This window comes from Rhinolophus ferrumequinum, chromosome 11 (assembly GCF_004115265.2).
Source record: "Rhinolophus ferrumequinum isolate MPI-CBG mRhiFer1 chromosome 11, mRhiFer1_v1.p, whole genome shotgun sequence".
NCBI classification, from domain to species: domain Eukaryota; kingdom Metazoa; phylum Chordata; class Mammalia; order Chiroptera; family Rhinolophidae; genus Rhinolophus; species Rhinolophus ferrumequinum.
This window is the reverse complement of record NC_046294.1, coordinates 44806679-44832656: the sequence shown is the minus strand read 5'-3', so window position 1 is coordinate 44832656 and position 25978 is coordinate 44806679. Positions and strand designations below refer to the sequence as shown.

Here is a 25978-nt window from a genome sequence, read left to right as displayed (position 1 = left end):
TCTTTTGACAGATGACTATATAAAGAAGGTATGGTACATGTACACAGCAGAATACTACTGAGCCTTAAAAAGATGAAATAGTGCCATTTGTGGTAATATGGATGGGTCTTGAGAGTATTATGCTAAGTGAAATAAGACAGATGGAATAGCTCAAGAACCATATGATTTCACTCTGTGGGATTCAAAACAAAAAGCAACAAATGAACAAACAAAACAAACTAAACTATAAACTCATAGAGACACTAGAATGGTGGTTATCAGAGGACAAGGTGGGTGGGGGGAAGATGAAAAGAGTAAAGGGATCAAATGCACGGTGATGGAAGGAGACTAGGGTTTGGGTGGTGAGCACCCAATAGAGTATATAGATGTCGTATTTTAAAGTTGTACACATGAAATTTATATAATGTGATTAACCAATTTCAACCCAATAAATTTAATTTAAAAAATAAATAAATTTGCTATTCTGGGTGGCCTGCACATGAAAAATAACTCATTTGAGACATTTTACTTTCTAGTTTCCAATTGAAGTATTCTTTCTAGCTGAATAGTTGAATGAATACACCAGATAGCTCTACGACTATGTCAGAATGTTCAACTGAAGGATTTTTCAGAATTTAGCTTCAAAGGATAAAGAAAGTAAAAAGTCTGTAAAGAAATATAGAGCTCTGAAAGGAGACATGTAGGCTAGATGGAAAAGTGTTGCCAACATGTGACTGACTCTAATATGGTTTCCAGAAGGATAGATCAGAAGGAGTAGTGGAGAAAAATTATCAAAGAAACAATAGAACATTTTTAAAAGCTGCAATATGACCTGATTCTTTATAATAAAATATACATAAAATGTTGAACAGAATTAATAATAATAATAATAATTTCATTTAGATATATCCTGGCAATATTCTTATACTCTTAGAATAAAGAGTATAGAATTTAAAGATTAAACAAATGAATAAACATGTTAATTATACTTCATTTAAAACAGACAAGCAAACAAACAAAGCCAAACAGACAAAAACCAAATGAACAAATTATGTTATTTACAGATAAGTTAAAATCAGGCCAATATCAGAGTTCTCAGCAGCAGCATGGAACACTACATGATATTACAATTCTATTAAAATTCTGAAGTGCTATGATTTGAAACCTTGTATGTCAATCAAATTACTAAAGAAACTAGTAAAAACAGTAATGTAAGTAATTATTGTTTTATAAAGTATAAATTAAGACGAATCTATAATTAAAATTCCAACTGATTCAATATAGGAATGGTGGTATTTATGAAGAGGTGAGTTTGTGTGTGTGTGTGTGTGTGTGTGTGTGTGTGTGTGTGTGTGTGTTTATAGTGAATTTGTGCAAAGTTGATAGGAAATTATTTTTGAATGTATAGGATAAAAATGGAGGTTAGTTATGGCATAAAGGGTGATTGCATCTTAACTAATATAAAAAGAAAATGAAATTAAGAAATTTCAATCAGTACTACAAAGGTAGGAAAGAAAGAAAGAAACAATAAATCATGGAAATCACATAAAATAACAGTAATAAATCAAGATTTTTATTCCTGCATGTATGTCAATAGAATTGTGTGTACATATGCACCAAGACATATCCACTAGAATATTTATTGCAGCCCTACTCCTAAAGGTCACAAACTGGACACAACTCAATGTCCATTCACAGACAAATGGGTAAATAAATTGTGGCTTATTCATACAATGGAATGTTATACATAATGAAAACAAATGTCACAGCTACATACAGCAATATGAGAGAATCTTACAATATTAAGTTGTCAGAAAGAAGCCAAATACAAAAGAATGCATGCAATGTGATTCCATGTAAATAAAGCTAAACAACTGTCAAAATTTAACTTATGATATTAAAAGTCTGAATAGTGACTAGTGTAAACTTTTGGAAAGTAGAGAAGATTAATGATAAGAAGTAGATATGGGTATGAAAGATTGTTCTGGGATACAGGAAGTGTTCTCTATCTGGGCATGCTTACAGGGTCATTTAATTTGTGGTACTTCACTGAGCTGTCAAGCCTAGTGGGCTCTACTGTGATGGGATGATCTTCTCTATAGATTGTGAAGTCATGGGCAGGTAGAGGAAGGATCAGTAAGACCAGGAGAAAGGACCAAAGCAGTCTTTGTCTTGTTTTCATGACAGTCAAGTTCATCTGCATTCTTTGTACTTAAGTATTGTTGTAGGCACATGTTTTCTTGTTTTGGAGTTCAAATCTCTTGTAATCACAAAAGAGAAAGCAGGCAATCTCAGACCTCATATAGAGAAACCTGTGAGAGCTTGTGTCCCGTTTCTTGAGCTGTCTGAGAAGCCTGGGCATGGTCAGTCTGAGAGAGATTTAAAGGTACAGTTTGCCAGGAGTAGAGAAAAAATTGAATGCCATTGGGATAAGGTTCATGCCACTGGGAAGACATAATTTTTCAGAGACTGGCAGGTTGGTACAGACTTATTATTAACTGACTTATCCCCTCTAAAAAGGAGAACATAATTCTTCCTTTAATTTCTCGTGGTTTAAGAAACACAGATAAAATAGCAGGGACACCCATGGCCAGTCAGTACATTACATAAGAATTTGTTCCGAGATCTTCTCTGACATCCCCAAACTCCAAGTTTCTTTTCTACTGGTTACACATCCTCATCTTCTGAGTTTGTGTGAGTAAAGAGTAAGAAAGGGGAGAATAGGTCTTTCTGCTATATTCAGTAGAAATTTGCTTGGAGAAGGGATAGAGTTCGTAAGATAGATGTTATAAAAGCTTAGATAATAGTTCAGTTTTCTAACCCACATTGATTTATATCTTGTTAAACATGCAAATTGTTAATTACACCTTGCTCAGATTGCCAAGAAACTTTGAGGAATTCATAACTCAAGATGACTTCTTTCAGAGACAGGTATTTTTCTTTTTGACTCTTTTGTCTACGGAATTTGGATATATATATGTGGTTTGGGTATGCATGTAAAAAAAGAGAAAGTTCATTACATTGTCTGAATTAAAGACTTGCTATAGTTACAATAAAAAAAAACAAACAGTCTGGTGTAAGTTAAAGGACAGATATAGATGAATGGAAATGGAACAGATAAAGAGTCCAGAAATAGACTCAAACATGTACAGTAAATTATTTTCAAGTGGGAAAGGAAAGTCTTTTCAACAAATGATGCTGGAACAATTAGATATTGACCTGCACATAAATAAACATGGACCCTACGTCACACCAGACACAAAGTAATTCAAAATAGATGAAATAGACCAAAGGCTTAAATGTAAAAGCTAACCTATAATAGTTTTAGAAGAAAACATAGTGAAAAATGTCCATGGCCTTGTGGTTGGCAAAACTTTCCTAGCATATTAAAATTATGAACCATAAAAAAAAAATTTAAGTTAAAGTTTATTGGGGTGACAATTGTTAGTAAAGTTACATAGATTTCAGGTGTACAATTCTGTAATACATTATATCACATTGTGTGCTCAGAATGAAGGGACAAAAACTCATAGACACAGACAATAGTTTGGGGGGAGAGGGGCTCTAGAAGAGGGTAAACAGGGTCTAATATATGGTCATGAAAGAAAAATTTGATCAATTAGACTAATCAAAATAAAAACTTTTTGCTCTTTGAAAAATACCATTAAGAAAATTAAGAGCCAAACAAAAGAATGGAAGAAAATATTTGTAGTACATATATGCAACAAGGGAATGGTATCCCAATTATATGAACACTCCTACAGCTCAACAATATATAAGAGTATGAAATAAAAAATGGACAAAAGTCTGAACTGACAGTTCACAAAAGAAGATATGGAAGGGTCAACAAGCATATGAAAAGATGGTGAACATAATTAGTCATCAAGGAACTGCAAACTAAAACTGCAATGAGATAACATTACACACTCATTAGATGGCTTACATTGAAAAGATTGACAATATCAAGTGTCAGGGAGAATGGAGAGCAGCTAGAACTCTCACACACTGTTGTTGGTAACCGCTTTGGAAGATTGTTTGCCAATTTCGTAAAAAGTTAAACATACCCCTGCCATACAATTCATACATTTCAATTCTAGGTATCTCCCCAAGAGAAATAAAAATATATGTCCACACAAAGGTTTGTGTATAGATATTCATAGCACCTTTTTCCATAATAGCCCCCAATTGGAAATTCCCTCAATGTCCATCAATAGGTTAACAGATAAATAAAACACGGTATACAATGAAATTCTACTCAACAATCGAAATGGATAACTACTCATACAGGCAACAACATGGTTGAATTAAAAAAAATACTATGATTTGTGAAAGAAGCCATCCACAAAAAATACACAACTGTATTATTGTATCTATAGGAAATGCAAACTAATTTATAGTTACAAAAAGCATATCAGTGGTTGCCGGGGGCTGGGTCACAGTGAGGTATAGACTGCAAAGGGGCACTAGACATTTTTGGGGGGATGATGAAAATGTTTTTATCTTGATAATGTGAATGGTTTCAAGGTTTCAGTGCTTTCAACTTGGCAAAGTTCATCTAAATGTGTACCTTAAATGTGTGCACTTATTGTGAATAAATTATTTCTCAACACAGTTGACATAAAATAATAAAAACACATTTTAAGCCAGGATAGAGGACTGCAAATGATACCATCTCCTATGGTACATTTCAGTGGGAGACATAGGCCCATTTACATGGGAGTATGTGCTCACACTTAGACATGACATTCCTAGGATGAGTTTACCCCATATTCTAATTTGCTTTCAGACTAACAAGGCTTCTACGATGTTATCTGAAGTATTCTGAAGCCACATAGCAGGACGATAATTTTTCCCTTCCCTTGGTTTTTACATTTCTGTCCTTGTATATCTAGTGATTAGTAGTAAATCCCTTAGCTACAGTTGAAGCAAGAGGCACTGTTTTGAGGACAGAAAGGAACTGAACTGGACCCTAGACCAGGAACAGCCAAGTACTTGGAGGGTATTTGTGAATAATTGAGAAGAGGGAAGAAGAAAGTTAAATCTCTGAAGGGTGAAGGGAATGAAACTCCTGCAGGGCCAGCCTGACACATAGATGTGCGTCTCACCAGCGGGGTCCCGTGAAGTGGGATATAAATAAGTGCATCCCAAATTGCACCCACCACCTTCTTTCCAAACCTCTTATTTTTGTTTTTTCAAAACACTCATCCTGTTTCCATCTTCCCAGTGTCTCAGGTCCCAGGGTGTCATCTTTGACTCTTCTCTCTCCTTCACTGTCCACACTCACATAACATATCTTCATAATTTTACGTCTAAATTACTTATACTTATTGATCTCCTCCTAACTGCCAGGTACTTTGTTAGACAATGAGGTTGGAGAAATAACTAATAAAAGGTTTGAGAGGATCTGTTCAACCCACAATCCTGAAGCACAGAGAGAGGGCTAGGATTGCAGGAAAGATTACACCCAACACTATTAGTAGATCCTCATCTTTGGTGACTTACTTTTTTTTTTTTTTTAATTTATTGAGGTGACAATTGTTAGTAAAATTACATAGATTTCAGGTGTACAATTCTGTATCACATCATCTATAAATTACATTATGTGTTCACCACCCAGAGTCAGTTCTCCTTCCATCACCTGTCATAATAACAATGTTAAACTTTCCTGAGCCCCTTATTTCTGGAAAACAGTTAAAGAAATCTATCCACCCTTTTGCTCTAAGATATGGCTTCCTGCAAAGAACCATCCTTCCCCCATATGACTTAGATAGAAAAGACTCACTGGTGATTACCCTTTTCAATTATAATGAGACCAGATACAGATCCTTCAAATTCCCTTCTTGTTTTTATGGCCTCAAAAAAGATGAGCTGAGCTGTTTATTTCCATTCATCACTAAACCTTAACTAAGCTTCTGTCCTTTCTCCAGGCCCCTGAACTTTGAACTACCTACCTTCTAACTACCTACCTTTAATCCCTCCTTAAAACTCCTGCCTGAGAATCATCAAACCTCAAGGAGAAACATTCTCATTGTCCCACTCCCTCCACATCCTGTTCTTTCTAGCAGAACTTTGTTGATCAATCCCTATTAAGAAAATTCCTTTCTGCCTGGCTTGTCAGTTGCTTGCAGCTCTGTGGTTGTATTGTTTTCCCTATTGCAACAGTCTCCTTCCCCTCCTTGCAATAATCCTTTCAAATAAAGTCTCTTTTTACCTGTCTATGCTTATTTTTATTTAATAATACAAATTGCCAAATTCTTTAATTGTCTGTTTAGATCAGGGGTGTCCAAACTTTTTTCAACAGTTTTCACCAAGTGCCATGTGCGGTAAAATACACAAACAGCCGGGCCACTCACTCGAGGTGAAGTATGTATTGCCTCACCTGGTTTATTTAAGTAAACTAAATATATTTTTGGAATTTGCTGCGGGCCAATTAACAATGGATCGCGGGCTGCAGTTGGCCCGTTGGACGCAGTTTGGACACCCCTGGTTTAGATAATATCCTCCTTTTCCCCCATGTTTGGAGCTGTGCTTTGGAATAATGAAAATGCCAGATTCATGTTTGTGTTCTTATCAGGCCTTAATCTGCCTTTCTCTCTATTACCCATGATTATTTCCATCAATTTCTGTTTCTATTTTAGTGTTTGAGTCTGCCTTTGTATCTGTCTACCCTATTTCACTTCACCTACCTGTCTCCTTGACTCCAAACTCCTGTCTTCAGTTTGCTCCATGTGTTGCCAAAGGCTCTCAGGGATATCCTGAGGCAGACTCAACCCAGAGCAATGGTGACCAAGTTCTTGTCTTCATGTAAGAAAAAATACAAAAGCGAGACAGAAGCAGGAAAGCACAGGGAGTTTACTGAAGTCCAAGTCCACTTGAGAGGGCAGTGCAGGGGAACTCAGAGACTGAATCACCCTAAGGAAGTTCTGAGTGGGTTTTTTTATCTCCGTTAGTGACTGGATCCACCCCCTGGGTTAGACCCTCTGTTTCCCACTTTTCTTCCTTATTTGGTGCTGCTAGAACAGTCATGGTGTCAGATGTATGATGGGAGTTAAAATAACCACAATGTAAATGGGATTATAATGACATTAAAATTAGCTGAAGGTCAAGTCCTGGTCATGGATATTGTTCTTGCCAGATAAAGCATGTTCTTGTTTTTTCCTACCTGCAGATACTGGATCCACTTTGTTATAAAACTCTAACTAGGGTGGTGCCTCATGTTGTATCCTGAAGGGGGTGGTTTCCCTAAGTAACTTATCCTGCCTTATAAATCCCCCGAGGGATTTTCAGACCCATAGTCACATGGGGCACGAGGGGCAGGAAGTCAGGCCTCTGTAGCTGCTTCAGGTGGAGATGGGGTGTTGACCCTACCTAGCCTGGGACTGAAAATCCCTACCTGCCTGATCTAGGGGGTCAAGACCTCCCTCCAGTGTGGTCTCTGTTGAGGGTACCAGTTTAAATCCCTGAAGGACCATCATCTTTATGTGGAACTGCTGTAACCTGGAGGAGACAAATTTGATGAGGTTAAAAAGACATGGTCTGAACAGTAGTTCTAGTAGGATAAAGATCAAGGGTCTCAGCAGGGACAGGTACCAGGTTATGGAAGGCAAAATATTCTTTAGACTGTCAGACAAAGTCAGCTGTTGGATTTCTCCTTGTGAAATCATGAAGCCATTTAGCTTGATCAGATATCCTTTTAATATCTTCCTCTACCTGGCCAGTATATTAATATAGGTGCTCCAAGTCTTGTTAATAACTGCACATACACCTCCTTGTTTGGCTAGCAGATGATCAATCAAGAACCAATCAGTTGCCAAGGACAACGCTTGTGAGTGAATGGAGTGAGCATGGTAGGTTTTGGAGGGCATCCCCGGTGCTTTCCATTAGGGTAGCTGTACTCTTTGTCAGTGACTCTTAAAGTGACCTCATGATAGGCAAATCCTCCCTAAGGGGCCACTAGACCGATGGCAGCCCCAAAGCCAGCTAGGATAAGTCCTATGGCTCGCCTGGATCAGGGTTGGTTGATGTTATTCACAATCCCCGGAAATACCCTGAGGACCTAGGAACCTGAGGGTACATTGACCTTGGAACTGAGAATTGTGAATACGGATGTACACTAGAGCTACAGAGTGATAAAATCCATTGCGGGAGCCCTCACTGGGCTACATATTTGTGGTAGGATAACAGAGGAACAAGTATCTAGGTGGGGCACGTGCACAATTTGGGGAAGAGAAGTTAAACCATGTGGTTAGGTTGGGGCCCCAGTGGTCGATCTGAGTTATATTGGGAGGATAAAGGTCTTCCCCAAATCTCAGCATCTCTGGGCCTGGTTGGTGTCCTGTCTCCTTTAGGAGGTACATAGTATAGTCACCAGGTTTCCCTTTCAAGTCCCTCCCAATATGTGCACTGGTTTTAAGGGCTTTTATTTTTGTTTCTTTTTGGTCTCTAGAAAGGCATCGAGATCCATGAATCAAATGACAGCCTAAGTATTTAACGGCTGGAGGAGAGATTTGGGCCTTGGCTGGGGATACCTGACATCCCTTTTCTCCCAGAAAATTGAGATCTAGGATGGTGTTAGCATCAGAATCCTGTTTGGTGGGGCTACAAATCAGAATATCATCTACATATTGGAGGACGGTCCCTCAGGGCAATTTTAGTTTCCAGAGGTTTCACTCCAGAGCCTGCCCAAAGAGATGGGTGCTGCCCCAAAACCCCTGTGGGAGGACAATCCAGGAATATGGGGCAGTTTCATAGGTGTCAGGATCCGTCCATTGAAAAGCAGACAATGGCTGACTCTCAGAGTGAAGGGAAATGCAAAAGAATGCATCTTTGAGGTCTAGTACCATGAACCACTTTGTGTCATGGGGAACTTGAGTGCAAAGGGTATAAGGATTTGGGACTATGGGGTGATGGTGAACTACAGTCTCATCAGTAGTGCTCATGTCCTGGACATATGATATTCTCCATTTGGATTTTTTATAGGCAGTGTAGGGGTGTTATAAGGGGAGGGACGGAATTATCAGCCCATGATGGATAAATTTATCAAAGAGGTGTTTTATTCCCCTATGAGTTTCAGGGCTCAAGGGGTATTGGCACTTGCCTGGGTATCCTGCCATTTCCTTTAGCCTGATCTTATAGGAGGCACCTGAGTAGACTCTCTAAGCATCCCCTTATCTCATACTATAGTATTTACAACTGATCATATATGAGCAGGGATGGGAATCCCAAGAAACTTGCTTGGGCCAGGGTTTCAGGCCAAGAGGGATATTAAATGATTGGGTTTCCGAGGGGAGTTAAGAACCTGTATGTTTGTGCCAGATCATCATTCAATCCCTTCCAATTAAAGGAGTGTGGCATTCTGGCATAACTAAGAATTCTTGAGACTAGACAGTGTATAGTGAGGGGACAATAAAGGGGTGGGGTGAAGTACGTTTTCTGGGCTTGGTCATCTAACCCACTGATAGTGCAAACTTTACAGATCAAGAGCCCCACATGATCCATCAAGACCAAATAGGTGGCTCCCATATCAATTCAAAATTTATTTTCTTACCTGCTACCTCAAGGGTCACCGGGGTTCCTCTGTAGTCATGAGATGTCTTTTGTAAGGAGCCACCAGGAACCATGGGCCCCTTCAGTCCTCTTCACATAGGGCCATCATGGGTTTGGGGACCTGCCATTCCCTTCAGAGGTGGGGGTATTCATTTTTCCAGTGGCATGGTTGGTTGCACTGGGGACAGGGCCCAGGGGGCTCTTTCCTGTGTCGAGGACAGTGGTTGCTCTAATGCTCTGATTTTCCAGTTAAAGCAGACTCCTGTTTAGAGCTTCAGGGAATGTCCCTTTACACCATTTCTTTAACTCTATTGGTGACCCTGAGGTCGAAGAGCATTACTCAGAGTAACCGATAACATTTGAGCTTGACGCCTGGTCTGTCTGTTCTGATGCTGGGTCCTTTTATCCTCCTCAGCTTGGCCTCGATTGTTAAAGATGCTGAAGGCTATATATAATAATTGAGCCCCTGAGGTCTGAGGGCCATATTGAAGTTTTTGCAGCTTTCTCCTGATATCAGGAGCAGACTTATGAAGCATTGGCCAAATAGAGATTGTCCCTCAGGAGAGGAAGGGTCACTATTGGTAAATTTTCTGAAGCCTTCAACCAGCCACCCCTGGAACCAGACTGCGTTTTCTTCCCATTCCTGAATCACCTCCTTGACGTTTTCATAGTTGACTGGTTTGACTATATATTGTTTCGTACCTTCAATTAGGAAAAGCATTGTATGATCCCTCTTTGTAAGATCTTCTTGCCCCAGTTGATAATTCCAGGTAGGGAACTGATTTGGGACCACATTTGCTCCCCCTGGATGTCTGCCTGGCTGGGTGGCTGCCATCCTATCTGCATGTCCTTGTGTTGTGAGCCAAATTCTGTGTTTCTCCTCAGTAGGGCAGCAAGTGGACATGAGTATCTGGATGTCTCTCCAAGTTAGATCGAAAGACATTGTTAAGGCCTGGAATTCATCAGTAAATTTAGTTGTGTCCTTGGAAAAGCCCTTAGCTCAATTTTGCATTGGGAAGGTCTGTCATGGAGAATGGGACATGGATCCTAATGGTCCATTTACAACCGTTCTGAGCAGACATAGTTTGGTAGAATCCTGGTGATGAGTAGCTCCACTCTGGGTATGTCTTATGGGGCTATGTTCAACCGCCTCTTCTGGCAAAGGGGGTACAGAGAAGCACAAGGAGGAGATGAGGTAGGAAGACTTGTAGGTGGAGTGGAGGGTGAGGAGGAAGCTGAAGAAACTGGGCGTTCTGACCCTGGATCTGGCTGCCCTATGGATCCCTACCTGCCCGGACAATTAGCTTCCCAATAGGAGGGATTCATCTAAGAGGTCAGGACTATATTTAGGTGGGGCAGCCAGGGGAGTGTAAGTATAACAAATTTTACAGGAGTCCCTCTTTTCTGGGTCTTGATAGAGGGCGTTGAAGGCCTGTACATATGGAATCTGTGTCCATTTCTCTTCTCATTTACAGAAGAGGTCTAGTTGGAGGTCTAGTTGGAACCCTATAATTTAGGGTTCCATTTTCAGGTCAGTTTCCCTCAACTCCAGTTTATGTTGGGAACAGGCTATATTGCAAAAGAAAATAAGTTTCTGTTGCTTTAAGCCATGCAATTTAAAACCTTTCTAATTAGTTAAGTACACCTGAAACCTATGTAACTTTACTAACAATTCTCACCCCAATAAACTTTAATTAAAAAAAAAAAAAAGAAAGAAAAAAAAACAGCCAAGTCGTGGGTCTTCAGGTATTGACCAAGAATTTCCCATGATGCCTGGAACAAGAAAACAGAAACTAGAAGGCCAGACAAAGATACAGGTGTCCCCTGGTTTGGACAGTCTGACAAGCAGGACCCTGAAATCCGAAAGGTGAACCTGGGTGATCATTGATATTAAGATTTCTTGACCCCCTGTGATTCTGGGGTTTTGAATAGAATGGATGTTCCCAGGCAGGGAAGGGGGCTGATTGGAGGGCATAGGACCTTGTGAATGGTATTCGGACCTTCTATGGAATGGGCCTCAGATTGTTCATAGGTGGCTTGAAGAAGGGCAAGGAGACTAAACTCCTGAAGGGAAAAGTAGGCCTGGGGACAGTCTGTAGGAGCAGTGAATAAATGATCTAAAAATAAAGACCAGATGGGTTTTACCTATGAGATCAGTGTGAGACCAGCTGCAGAATCAACTGGACCTGAACATCCAGTGCCATGAACGTCAAGTGAAAAGGTGCCTCAAGAAGCAGAGAATTGCTACAGAAAGGGAGGCCTCCAAAGAGAGGTGTCTGACCTAGGAGCAGACAGGAGACCAGAGGGTCTGAATGCCGAGACAACATCGAGCCTATGGATGATGAAAATGAGCAAGGTGCAAAAGAAATAGGGAGTAAGAGGATTGCCCATTGAATGAAGAATGAGGCCGGAAAAAAAACACACAAAAAACACAAACAAAACAAAACAAAACAAAAAACGGTCCCGCTTGGGATCAAGGGACAAGATGGAAAGTTGAAGAGAGAGACCAGAAACTGGGGCAGAGTTAAAGCTAGAGTGAAGAGGGACCAAGTCTCAGAAAGCCATGATAATCCTGACAAGTGAGTCCCAGGTGAGAGGGGACAAATAGGAGGCTCAATAATACTGGAACTATGCACCTCATTGTACTGATATTGTTTTGATGTTGGGGGAGATGCCTAGAGCCAATCTAGCCCAGTTCATGACCAGCTTATCCTGTCTGGGAGTCTTCAAGAGGCGAGTGCCCTAATGTCCCTTGAGTGCTCAGCTTATGCCCACAATGTTGCTAAGGGCTTCCTGAGTCAGTCTTGGAAATGAAAAGAAAGTGAAAGATAAAAATGACTTTATTCTTACCTTAGGAGAAAAGATCAATCCAGTTGTTGGGGAAGGTCTCCTGATTGGCTGGCCAGAGAGGTTGTTGGAGGCTCCCAGGGATGTCTTGAGGTGGATTCAACCTGGAGCAGTGGTGACCAAGCTCTTGTCTTTGCGCAAAAAAAGAATTCAAGAGTGACAGAAGCATGAAAACAGAGAGCTGATTGAAGAAAAAGTACACACTAGAGAGGGAAATGTAGGCAAAGTCAGAATTGCGTTGCCTCCTGATGCTTGCATCGAGGCAAACTGCTTCTACCTCCCAACCCTTGGTACTAACTGGCTTTGAGTGTCCGGCTGAGCCCCAGGGAAGGTGCTCAGATGGATCTGAGTATTCTGGGTGAGCCAAGACTTGGAGTAACTCTGATGAGAGTCCAGTTTAAGCCTCTGAGGAGGTGTTGGTAGTGATTATAGTTAGTCTGGCAGAGGTGAGGAAAGTGGTCCCAAGCAATGTCTGGGAGGCAGCTGAAGAAGAAAGATCCTAGCCTGTAAAAAACAGTTAAACATAAAATTTCTTAGCTTCTGCTGGGAGAAGGGAGTTGAACCTGCCCACATCACTACAGAGAACCCTTGTGATGTGATCCAATAAAACATCTTACATGCTGATTTCTGGCAGAGAGTTCCAAAAACCCTTGGAATATCCTCAGTGATAGGGATAAAGGAGCATTTTTCGTTTTTCATAAAAAGTCCATTTCAACCATACCTGAGTTGTGCTAATGAGGTGACTTTTGGAGGATGCGGCATGGTTACCAGAGGAATTGATCATGTTTTTAGAGTGATTTGAGGGTGGAGATTTCAGCACTCCCCCTACCCCAGCCCCACACGAGATATGGGAGATGACATAATCACCAATGTCCAGTGATTTAATCAGTCATGCTTCCATTAAAAATTCTAAACAACAGGGTTTGGAGAGTTTCTGGGTTGATGAACACATTGAGGTACTGGGAGGTTAGCATGCCCTCACAGAAACTCTGCTTCCCTACCCACATCTCTCCCATTTAACTGTTCCTGAGTTGTACACTTTATATAAACCTGCAATAGTAAGTAAAGCACTTTCCTGCTGTTCAAGCAAAGTACTAAACTTGAGGAGTGGATCTTGGAAACCCCAAATTTATAGCCAGCTAGAGGTACAGGTGACAACCTGGGCCTTGCAATTGGTGTTTGAAGTGGGTGTCTTAGCCCTTAACCTATGGGTTTGCGCTAGCTCCAGGTAGTTAGTGTTAGAATTGAACTGTAGGACACGCAGTTGTTGTCCTCAGAGCATTAGAGCACTGCCTGGTATGGAAAACCTACATAATTGGTGTCAGAAGAATTGTAAGTAGAGATTACAAGCTTTTTCCTTTACACTGAATGACTGCATCTTATTCTGCTGAAGCCTCCACGAAGCAATGTCCTGGGAACCAGTACAGGAAGCTCAGCCAGTGTTCAGTCAGGGATTTAGTGGTGAGCATGGGAAGCATTTGCCAATTAGACCTCAAGCCAGCTTTTGGTTCTATGTCTAAAATCATAAAGGTGTAGAAGTATAGGGACAGGCTGTCTGTCTGCTGGTCACTTCTGGAAGTCCTGCATTCTCTCACCTCTTGAATGGATGCACTTGTCTGACAAGTATAGGAATATTATGCAGCCTTTATCTGCACTGTTTATATCCTACAACCCCATTGTTCAGATCCATTTAGATGTAGCAATGTTTACCAAGACCATGTTCCATTAGCCATCTTTACAACTCCCTGTGCTTAACGGACTGTTGGCTGTGCTCCTGTTCCTCTTGTTAGGGTACCTGCTGCTTCCTGGTTTCTGGTGGTTCAGTGCTTGCACATGACTTCTATTACTTTAAATTTCCATCATCCCCATAGGTGTTAATGAGCCCAGCTCTGGATCAGCACTTCTGTCCTCACCCCTGGCCTGCAGAGGAGAGCCACCACTGAACTTCCTAGTGACATGGTGCCCATTGGCACATTCCTATGCCTTGGTGAATGTTGTGACTTTTGGGCTTTGTCGTGAAATGTAAGTCTCTTGTGGGTCTCCTGGCCCTGCAGAATATAACCATCCAGCATGCCCATCCTCCTGTCACCATTTAATTTTTTCCCTTATTATCTTCCAAGAACCTCTGGTTTTTCTACTCTGCTCAGTGTGGGCTTTTGATTTCTCTAAGCTTCTAAGAGCCTCTCTATTTTCAGTGATGCTCCCTACTACAGTGAGTGTGTCCAATCCTCTTGCTTAGCATTATATCTCATATCTTGACAAAGTGTCCCCAAGTCAATGAATTTTCGCAGACCCAGTCTTATGTTTTCAAGCACCCTCAAAATCCAATCCTGGGATACTCCTTTGGCTCCTGCTGATATATACTAACTAGTCGTTGGCTCTTTTGAGGTATAATCATTTTTATCTTATTAGGTCTAGCAGGTTACCATCTGGGTTCTCCTGGGATTTAACTCTAATTAACTCCTGCAGTTTGAGAGGTTGTAAAGTAGCTCTTTCCCTCCATTCTGAGGGAGACACTTATTATTTTGTGGAGGAGATGCTTCTACAGTATCACCCCAAGCATGAGAAGTGCCAGCTCTTACTGTGGAGGGATGGGTTCCTCTGCAAACTCTGAGGTTCCAGGTGGCCTGGCAGAGCTGAAATCCTTGGGGGTATCCACTGAGATGTACAATTTATTCCCCCCCATTTTCTCCTGCCTCCCATTTTCTCAGTCTAGTTGTGTAGGACACAGCTCCCTGACCCATGCTGGTATTATGAGACTTGTGTTCCCCCTGGCTGAGGCAGTCGGTCATCAGTCCTGAGTCGTTTGTTCACAGCAGCTCACAGCAGCTCTCGCAGCCAGCTGCCGGCCACTCACACCAAACTTCAGCTGCTCACGGCAGCCCAGCTCCAGGGAGAACTGTTGGTCACAATCTTAGTTGTAGAGGGCACAACTCACTGGCCACGTGGGAATCGAATCGGCGACCTCAGTGTTAGGAGCTCGGCGCTCCAACTACCAGAACCACTGTGGGGCCTGATGTCCAATTTCTTGTTCCAGATGAAAGCTAATGGAAGCAGAAATGAAACAAAATTGAATTACTAGAGAGCTTGTGAGAAAGAAGAATGAAGCTCAGAGAAGTGGTTAGGCAGATTAGTTAATAGAAGACCCATGAAATTGTTTAACAGAGATCAAACAACTTGCTCTAAATGGAGTTCTTTAAATATTTATTTCATAGATTCTATGAATCTGTTCCTTTTTTGAAGAGTCCTGCTTCTGGAACAGCAGTGTGAGGCGGTCATGGACTCATTTCTCAGTGAAACAGAATAACTGGTGAAAATGATTAAAAAGTCAACCCATTAAAGTTCCTGGAAATTGTCCTAAGGCCATACAGCAAAGGAAAGGATATTTAGCCCGGAAAATCTCCTAAAACTTGGTAAGAACAGTGAAAGTGTGTATGGCATGAGCCAGGACACCTCCTTCCCTCCATTCTTAGCAGGTGTGGCCAAGATGATAGGACTTCCTCTCCCCTAAGGTCCCAGTCAAATGACAGGGTATCTTACTGAGAGTGTCAGGCAGCCAGGATTTCTCATCCCCTCCAACTCTGAGTTGCAGAGGCTAAATTGCAGGAGAGTGCTGTGGAGATGTTGGGGTTCCCTTCTTCCACCCAGTCCTACTCATAACTGTGCAAGTCCTACTATAGAGATGGTAGGCTGAAAATACTGGGACTTCCACTGTCCTTATGTCAGCTTATCTGTGAGAAGAATTTCCATGCTCAGAAAGGCAAGCCAAAAAGACTAGAGGCACTGTCCTCACCCAGTTCCCAGATCACTGGCTCTGAGATTGTTTTCCAACAGGAAATAGTAGTTAATAAGAACAGAGAGCCCTGAGTAGAGTGTCCTACCCAAAGGAACTGACTTTATTTGAAACAGAATGGGGGGAAGTTCAAGCCTAAGGGTGTTCTTAAAAACAGGGATTTTTGGTCAGAAGCAATTAAGAAGAGGCTAATAACTCCATTGCAACAAAACAGTAAACTGAAACAATGTCTATTTACCAGAGGCTGACCGTAGAGCAGGTTTTGGATGAGGGGATATTTAGATCAAGTTCTGAGAATGTTAAGCTTGAGATATCCTTAAGACATCCAAGTGGAGGTGTTAGGTAGGCAGGTGTTTGATGTTTGAAGAGAGGTGTCCCTGAGATATATGTATTAGAAGTCATGAATGTGTAGGTGATATTTAATGCCGTGAGTGATAAATTAAGAGAGAGAGTTTAGCCGTTGGTATGTGCTAGCATTGAGAATTCTAATAGAAGAGGAAGACACAGTAAAGAAGAGTGATGTAAGAGGAAAACAAGAGTATAGTATTCTCATATTCAAGTGAAAAAAAATGTTTCAGGGAGGGAAAAATGATAAAATGATCCTGGTACAGCAAGTGAGGTGATTAAGATGATTGGATTCAGCAAAATAAAGCCCACTGGTGACATTTAGTTAATGTCAGCTGCATTAACTGTTTGAAATATCAGAACCATTTTTGATATCTTTCTTTTCCTTCCAACTGTTACCACTTCCACCTCAAATATCTAGTAAACTTGTCCTGTCAACTATATATAACAGCCCCTATTCATCATCTATGCTGGGGTAAATACCATTCTAGATGCTGAGCCGATGGAGACAAACAAGACTTGGACCCTCTTCTTCAGGAGCTTACAATTGAGGATGGGTCCAAGCATAACTATATTTCAATATAACATCAATGATAATAATGGTAATAATTACTAGAATTTCTTCTGTTAACAACTTTTTCTGTTTGTTGCTGTTACTACTGCTGCCACCACCCAACATTATTGGAACACATACTCTGTGCCAGGCATATGTATTATCGGAAGCTGTCCTCACACCTCTATGAGGTGGCACCATTTTTTAGAGGTAAAAAGTGAAGCAGAGACAGTTTGAGTAACTCACCCAAGGACATACAGCTAGTAAATGGTGGAGGCTGTATGCAAAATCAAATAGTCTAACTTTCAAATTTGTGTTCTTCATTTCAGCTGAAAGCTGGCATTCCATAACTCTGAAAAGTTGACTTGTATATACTAATTTATTCCCTTTAAATTACATGCCCCTTCCTTCTTCCCCTTTTTAATTTTTACTGGGGTAACTTTTATAATAAACCACTTGCAAGTGAACCTATGTCTTTGGCCTGCTTCTGAGGAATCTAAGACATATCTTCCATAATGCTAAAGAATTGTGACAGTGACTTCTCTACATGTTTGACTGGTTAATTACTGTTTGAAATAGGTGTAACTACTGATAAAGTACCAAAGGACATCAATATTTTGAGATGCATTTGAGCCATAAGTTAAAATCGCATTTACTTAGAACTTACTATCACCTCAACTGCGATTTCCCAAGGAGTCCTTGTTGAATATTCCTGCCATTGAAGCCCAGATGAGACTATCTCAAGTTATCAATGTGATTGTAATAAAATGTTACCAAAGCAACTAATAAGGAACTTCGTAGAGGTAGTACAACATTACAATAACTTATACTTAGAGAATACTTATTAGGTGTATGGTACTGTAGTAAATGTTTTCTCTATAGCAATTCATTTACTCTTCATAACAATAGCACGAGAAATGTACTATTTTACAGACAGGGCACTTGAGCACAGAGAAATTAAATTACATACCCAAGGTCTCACAGGTATCCCTACTATAAAGATAGCAGCATTAGTAATTAGCATTGACAGTGCCAGTGATGGTACACACACTTTCCTTCACTACCTTGTGCACTCATGCACCACAGCACTACCATGAAGTGCTGAATGGCTGTTTCAGACCTTAGTTAAGGGTTAGAATGAATAAAGAGAATTATAATTTTGAGGGGAAGGGGGAAAAGTTGTATGTTTCATCTGTCTTTCGCTATAGTTCAAAGGAAGAGCATGCCAAAACTTAAGGGGGTCAATTTTTAGACACATCCTGTTGTACTCATCTCATGTTGCCATAAAATAAAACCATAGACTGTGTGTCTTAGATAACAAAAATTTATTTCTGACAGTTCTGGAGCATATAAGATCAAGTTGCTGGCTGATTTGGTTCCTGGGGAGGGCTTTCTTCCTGGCTTGCAGATGGCCACCTTCTTGCTCTACATGGCCTTTCATTGTCTCATGCATGTAGAGAGAGAGAGCTCCCTTGTGTCTCTCCTTGTAAGGTCACTGATCCCATCACTGAGCGCTGCCCCCATGAACTCATCATACCCAAGTTATTTCCCAAAGCACCCCTCTCTAAATCACATTGCAAGTTAGGGCTTCAACATAGGAATTCTGAGAGACTCAAACATTTAGTCCATAACACACCCCATTCTCCAGACTTTCTCAGATTTATATCCTGTCTCTGAGAGAGAGAGACCTATTTCAAAACTTCTCAGTTTAAATTTTCATGTTCATTTAAAAAACACTTCTTATTCATGTGATGAGATCATGCCTTAGAATCTATCAGCCTCCTAGCTCCATTCCTAGAGGCTTTGTGACTCCTTTCCCACTGCATTTGGGATCTCTTGCTTAACTTATTCTGGAAATCCCATAAGTTTACAGATGTGGTGACCTTCAATTTTTATGTTTCTATGTTCCCCATTTTCAATGACTCTGAGAGACCCATTCCATGTGAACCTTAACTCTACTGACCTCTACAACTGTGGCCACCTCTAATCCTGTACCTACACATGGGTCTAGTGTTCCTACTCTTTCTGATCATGTGATTCTCATCCTTACTGTCTCCATTTCCACTACTCCATTGGTCCTGAGGGCTCCTCCCTTAGTGACCCTAATCCAATGAGACTATAATCCCCTTAATCCTGACCCAACCTTGATGGTAGCGTTACTCTCCCACAGAAAACCCCATTTCCCTTAGTCATCGCCTGTTTATCCCAATTTAGTTCTTGCAAGTATTTTTTAATCCCTTTAGCTCAGCCTTTGAATCCATTTAATAATTATACTGTTTAAATGCCTGAGGAATTTATCAAAGGTATTTTTTATTTATACATAAAAATTTTGTCTTGTAAATCAAAGTTCATATATATGATACATGGTACTTCTTAGTTAAAAGCCATTATGAGTTAATTAAACAAATACAAAAAGCACTCAGCAAATGTCAAATGAATATTGCAACTTTCAAGGATGCAGTGATGTGAGAGACAGGCACCATGCTCTGCAAGGGTTTTGTTTGTGTCACCATTGCAACATCATCATATGAGGATGTCCTTTCAAGTCTTACTGAGACTCCTTTCCAGAGAACAAAATGGAAACCATACTGTTCAAGAACACCTGTTTCCTTTATAATTTTCCTGTTCCAGGATTTCTTCTGGAGACATGGGTCATTTGACCAACTTGAGAGTATGCTTGAAGCCGTTTAAGGGAACAAAGATAGCAGAATCAGCATTCACATCTTCCACCTCTGAAGATCCAAGTTTGGACTGCTGTTCCATGCATTGTCTCTTTTCACTGGCCATGGAGGGGTAGACAGTGTGCCTGTAAATAGAAGCCAATGGATGCTCTTGTGTCCAGCATGAAGAAATTTTCTTCTTTGTATCAGGATTCCTTTAGATCATCAGCTTTGAGAACCTAGCATAAGTCATTGTTTCAGAAGGTGTAGGATTGCAGAATGGTGATTTCTTTCTGCTCTCAGGTTTTTGGTTGGCTTCAGAGTGTGTTTTACTTTCATTCTTATTATGACCCAATGGCTCAAATAGCATGAAAAGTCATGAGGGTGACTGTTTTAGAGATAAGAATTTCCTTCCATTGTAGTACAAAAAAAAAGAATTTCTTATTGAACTATCAGAATGTGAAAACTACATACACTTTGCTATTTTATTCTTCAAGGGATAATTTTAAAAATAATTAATGGTATAATCAAATCAGACATTGTCCATAGCCTTGATTAAAATGGCCCTTTCACCTGGTCATAAGTCTTGTTCCAAAGCTAGTCCTTCTTTGATTTGTACAAAGAACCAGGCTTTGAATACCTAAATTCTTGTGATCCACATTATTTTTAAAAGAATGCACAGGGAACTGCAAAGATGCCAGGGAAGAAGAAGGTGATGGTTAAATGAGAAAAAAAACCAGTTACCTAATTTCTATTTTTCCATATTTGCTTGATAATGTTTCCTGAATTGATGCAGGCTGTATGCTGGTCAAGTCTTTTGTTTTTTCCTAGAACAGAATATGTCTACATACTGCTATACTTGGGAATCATGAACTTTCCATGAATATTTTTTTCATTCCAGGGTTAGTATCTTTCCTCACAATTTCAGAGGGTGAAAACAATACACTAAAAAACAGGCAATTTGTAGCTTCCAGCCAAAAACTATATATTGGTTTGACATAGGCATATAGTTAATCTATAGAAATTTGTAGCAGGCTGCAATGATTTTGATTTCCCTCTATGAAAATGACTTACTCTGAGAGTTTATATAATGTTATATATTTTAAAATAAAAGTACATTCTGAATAATAGTTTAAAATATAAAGTAGGTATTTTAAGTGGATTTTATTTGATTATTATCCTATGTTCATATATTTCAGTAACTTGTTTTTAAACCAGAAGGAATAGAGACAAAGAAAAATAAAGTCCTTTTAACAGGAAATCTTCAACTCTTGAATGTTTCATTTGAAAAATGGAAATAATGAAGTTTCTCATTGTGAGGTGGAGGTATCTCAGGATTCTTCAGGTAATGCAACTCTTTTGTTCAGATTCTGGTACTCTTTTGTGGTAACTGAGTATTATTATTTTTTCAAGTAATCAAGAACATCCCCCTCTCAGACATCATAGGAATGGCAGCAGCGAGGTGGTCTTCTTGAGTTCTCCTCTGGAATTTACCACAAATTGAACATCTGTAACCCATCAAAGGACTTTCTGCTCATCACACAGAACAGCTAAAAGAATCATACAAGGATTACTTGGAGGTGGGCAAACCGGGCAAGCAGGGAAAAAGGGAAGGGAGTGGTGCAGAGATCCGGCTGGCATCTGCGGCTGGCTGTGGGGACACAGGAACCTCAGGACACAGAACAGAGATCACAAGAGCCAGGAGGACGGCTCTTTCACTGCATCCCACAGCTGATCTCTCCTGCCAAGAGAGCAGCATATCCAGCATCTACCATTTGAGGCAGTAACCTCATTGGAGATCTCCACCTGGGCCCTAGGTCAGACAAAAAAAACAAATGCCATACCTGGGCCCCTCCCCCCACATGCCCACAGTAATCCTATCCCCGTCCTTCCAGAGTCTCAAGTTGGTCCCTGAACTGAAGAATAGTGTCAGATTACAGAGGAGCTGTAGTGCTCAGGACATGGAAAAAGCTGCTTTCCACGCTGTAACCTAGGGAAGAGGCTAGGAAGAGTGTGACACTACTGGGCTGGGAGACAGAAGACACCTCCCTTCCCAGGCCCCACCTTTTCTGGGCTGCTGCTGTGACAGGACACTTACAGCAGCCGAAACACAGGCAGGGGTTAATACCATGGGATAGAGGCGGCTCTAGGCTTTCAGCAGCTCAGAAATCTCGTGCCCTCCACATCCCCGAGAAGTGCCCTAAGACTCAGGAGACCTGTGCACAGGGAATAAACCCACCTCCCAGTGACTGGCTGTGGTGCTCTCAGAGCGCATTATAGGCAGGCGAGAGCAGAAACTGCACTGACTGTAAAAACTACCATCCACACCCCATAGCCTCACTCATCTAGAACTGCAGTGCCAGGGACTCTATGGGCGTCAGGTGGCCGGCTCTGCCTCCACAAGACACAGAGGCCTCTTTGTACAGCAGAGGACAACGTGGAGATTATTTGGTGGGCTGAAGTCAAGACTGGCACCTGCTTTTTTCTTTTTTCTTTTTTTTTTTTTGTATTTTTTATATTTTTGCCTGTGTTGAGTGTGAGTTATCACTTGTTTTTACATGTGAGAGTATTTGTTTTTTTCTTTGTTGTTGTTGTTGTTGCTGTTGTGCTTGTTGTTTGTTTTGTTCTGAAATTGCCCTACACCGGGGCCCAGCCCAAGAGGCACAACATTCAACACACCCAGAGGCCAACTCCAGACCAAACCAGAGTATTACTGGGTTTGACCTACAAGTGACAAATCCAGAGGGAATTCTCTACAGGCACAAGAGTCCATAGGGGCCAAGCCTCATCTGAGCAGTTAACTCCCACACGGTAGCTCATCCACTGTGGGAATAGCCAATTCTCACAACTAGTCAGTCTAGGAGTCAATCCCATCTACTCACAAGCCAATCGCAATTAAGGCTCAACTTCAAAAGGATACCCACAATACAAGGGTCACCTTTGGAGCACATACACAGGAGAATAGTGATCTTATTACCTAAGATCACCCAGCAAAGACCGAGAACCCTAGGGGATCTACCTAATACATCATAGCAAACACAGAGAGTCAGCCAGATGGGGGAACAAAGAAATTCATCCCAAATAAAAACAAAGAAGAAACCTCCAGAATTGGAACCAAATGAAATAGAGGTAACCAACCTATCAGAGACAGAGTTCAGAACACTGGTGATAAGAATATTTAAGGAGGAGTGACGTCATAGGAATGGCGGCAGCAGGGCGCACTATCTGAGTTCTCCTCCAGATCTTGTTGCAAACGGGAACTATAACCCATCGAGGAAATTTTCGCTCACCACACAATATTGTGGAGAGATTCGTGGATTGCTTGAAGCTAAGAAATTCTTGGGGATAAGCTAACTGGACGGAGCAAGGAGAGGAGGAGGAGAAGCGGCGTGGGAGCGCCCGGCCGGCAGCGGCGGGAGAGCCCAGCCCCCAGCGGAGCCTCAGCTGGCGGGGGCGAGGACCGAAAACCACGGAGCCGGGCAGGCGCGGGATCCCAGGCGGAACGGAGAGCGCAGAGACCGGGGGTAGGCCCTTTCCCTGCTCCCACGGCTGATTTCTCCCGCCGGGAAGGCGGCGCGCCCTGCGGCGGACGGAGGGCGCAGTCTCCATACCTGGGCCCCTCCCCCCCGCCCTGCCCTCCCAATCCTACCCCGCCCTTCCAGAGACTGGGACTGGAAACCGCGGTGCAGCCCCGCTGTGCCGGGCGCGCAGAGCGCAGAGACCGGGAGGCGGGCGCTTTCCCTGCGTCCCGCGGCTGATTTCTCCCGCCGGGAAGGCGGCGCGCCCTGCGGCGGACGGGGGGCGCAGTCTCCATACCTGGGCCCCTCCCCCCCGCCCTGCCCTCCCAATCTTACCCCGCCCTTCCAGAGACTTAAACCGGCCCCTGAACTGAGAAGTGGTATCTAACGCTCACGCTTTGGGAAGCCTGACGGGCAGCCCTGACCCAGGCAGACTGGGCAGTGTGCGTGATTTTGGCTGCGCTAGGAGAGAAGAGACGCCTCCACCCCCAGCCACCACCTTTTCTGGCCTGCGGGAAGAGGGCGACGCACGGCTGGGCTGGGAGAGTGAAGACCCCTCCATCTCCAGCCCCCACCCTTCCTGGCTTGCCTAGGGTGGGGTGGGTGCAGCGGCCGAGACACACCCGGAGATCAGCAGTGAGGCAGGCGCAGCTCTGGGCTTTCAGCAGATCAGAAATCTTCTGCCCGCACTCACACACACACACTGAAGAGGTGCCTTGAGACTCAAGAGTTTTGGTCACATATCTGGTGGTGCCACTCTCAGTGTGCATTTGTGCAGGCAAGGGCAGAAACTGCACTGATATTGTAAAAACTATCATCCAGACCCCTCAGGCCCACGCTTTTAAGTCTGCAGTCCCAAAGTCTCTCTGGGCACCAGGTGACCGGCTCTGCCTGCGCAATAAGCAGGGGGCTCCTTGGTACAGCAGAGAACAACCTGGACATTGCTTGGTGGGCTTAGGCCGAGACTGTCGCTGCTTTTTGTATTGCTTTGTTTTGTCTTGTTTTGCTTTGTCTTTATATCTTTGATATCTTTGCCTCTGTCGAGTGGGGTTATCAGGTGGTTTTTGCATGTGAACGTATTTGATATTTTTCTTTGTTGTTGTTGTTGTTGTTGTGCTTGGTGATTTGCTTTGTTCTGAAACTGCCCTGCCAGGGCCCAGCTTGTGAGGCACGGTCAGCAGATCAGAAATCTCCCGCCCGCACCCATACACACACACTGAAGGAGTGCCCTAGGACTCACGAGCTCTGGACAAAGGACTGGTGGTGCTCCTCTCGGTGTGCATACGTGCGGACAAGGGCAGAAGCTGCACTGACTTTGTGGAGACTATCATCCAGACCCCTCAGGCCCACGCTTTTAAGTCTGCAGTCCCAAAGTCTCTCTGAGCACCAGGTGACCGGCTCTGCCTGCGCAATAAGCAGGGGGCTCTTTGGTACAGCAGAGGACAACCTGGTCATTGCTTGATGGGCTCAGGCCGAGACGGTCGCTGCTTTTTGTTTTGCTTTGTTTTGCTTTGCTTGGTTTTGTTTTGCTTTATCTTGTATCTTTGATATCTTTGCCTGTGTTGAGCGGGGGTTATCGGCTGTTTTTTTTTTTTTTTTTTTTTTTTTTTTTTTTTTTTTTTTTTTTTTTTTTTTTTTTTCTTTTCTTCTTCTTTGCTGTTGTCGTTGCTGCTGTGCTTGGTGATTTGCCTTATTCTGGGACTTCCCTGCCGGGGCCCAGCTTGGGTGGCACGGGACTCGGCATATCTGGGGGCCAACTCCAGACCAAATCGGAGTGCAGCCGGGGTTGACCTACAGGTCACATACCTAGAGGGGGTTCTCGGCAGGCTCTGGAGCCCATAGAGGCCAAATCACATTGGGGTGGTCAACCCTCACGCAGCAGAGTGCCCTGCGGGGGGCAGAGCCAAGTCTCACGGCAGGTCAGCCCAGGAGTTGACCCCACCTGCTCATTAGCGGGAAGCAATTAAAGATCTTATTGAACGGGACAGTGTACACAACACAAGACTCACCTTTGGAGCACACGCAGAGGAGGACGACGTGGTGCGAGTCAAATATAAAGGACACATACTACACAAGATAACCTAGCAAGAACTAAGAACTCTAGGGGATCTACCTAATATATCAAAATAAACACAGTCAGCCAGAATGGGGAAACAAAGATACACGTCCCAAATAAAAGAACAGAAGAAGCTTCCACAACTGGAACCAAATGAAGCAGACGTAACCAACCTCTCAGAGACTGAGTTCAGAACACTGGTGATAAGAATGTTTAAGGAGCTTAGAGAAGACATAAAGAAGGATGTAGAAATCATAACAAACGAGCTTAGAGAAAACATAAAGAAGGATGTAGAAATCATAACGAAAAACCAGTTGGAACTAAAGAACACAATTACCGAAATTAAGAACTCACTTGAAGGAATTACCAGCAGGCTAGATGAAGCAGAGGATCGAATCAGCGACTTAGAAGACAAGGTAGCAGAGATCACCCAAACGGAACAACAAAAAGAAAAAAGAATAAAAAACAATGAAGATGGCCTAAGAGACCTCTGGGATAACATCAAGCGCAACAACATGCGCATCATAGGAATACCAGAAGGTGAAGAGAGCAAGCAAGGGATTGAGAACATATTTGAAGTAATAATGTCTGAAAACTTCCCCAACCTGATGAAGGAAACCAACATACAAGTCCAGGAAGTGCAGAGAGTTCCAACCAGGATTAACCCAAACAGGTCCACAC

General features: G+C 42.3%; 1 protein-coding gene across 1 annotated transcript in view; it reads right to left on the bottom strand.

Moving 5' to 3' along the window:
* Positions 1-6873, bottom strand: part of LOC117030942 (interferon-induced very large GTPase 1-like) — a 30537-nt gene extending 23664 nt beyond the window's left edge. Inside the window, exon 1 of the mRNA XM_033121210.1 lies at positions 6666-6873. Within this exon, the coding sequence (XP_032977101.1) occupies positions 6666-6707 (42 nt within the window). The 5' untranslated portion in view covers positions 6708-6873. The remainder of the gene's footprint in view (positions 1-6665) is intronic.
* Positions 6874-25978: the final 19105 nt, after the last annotated feature.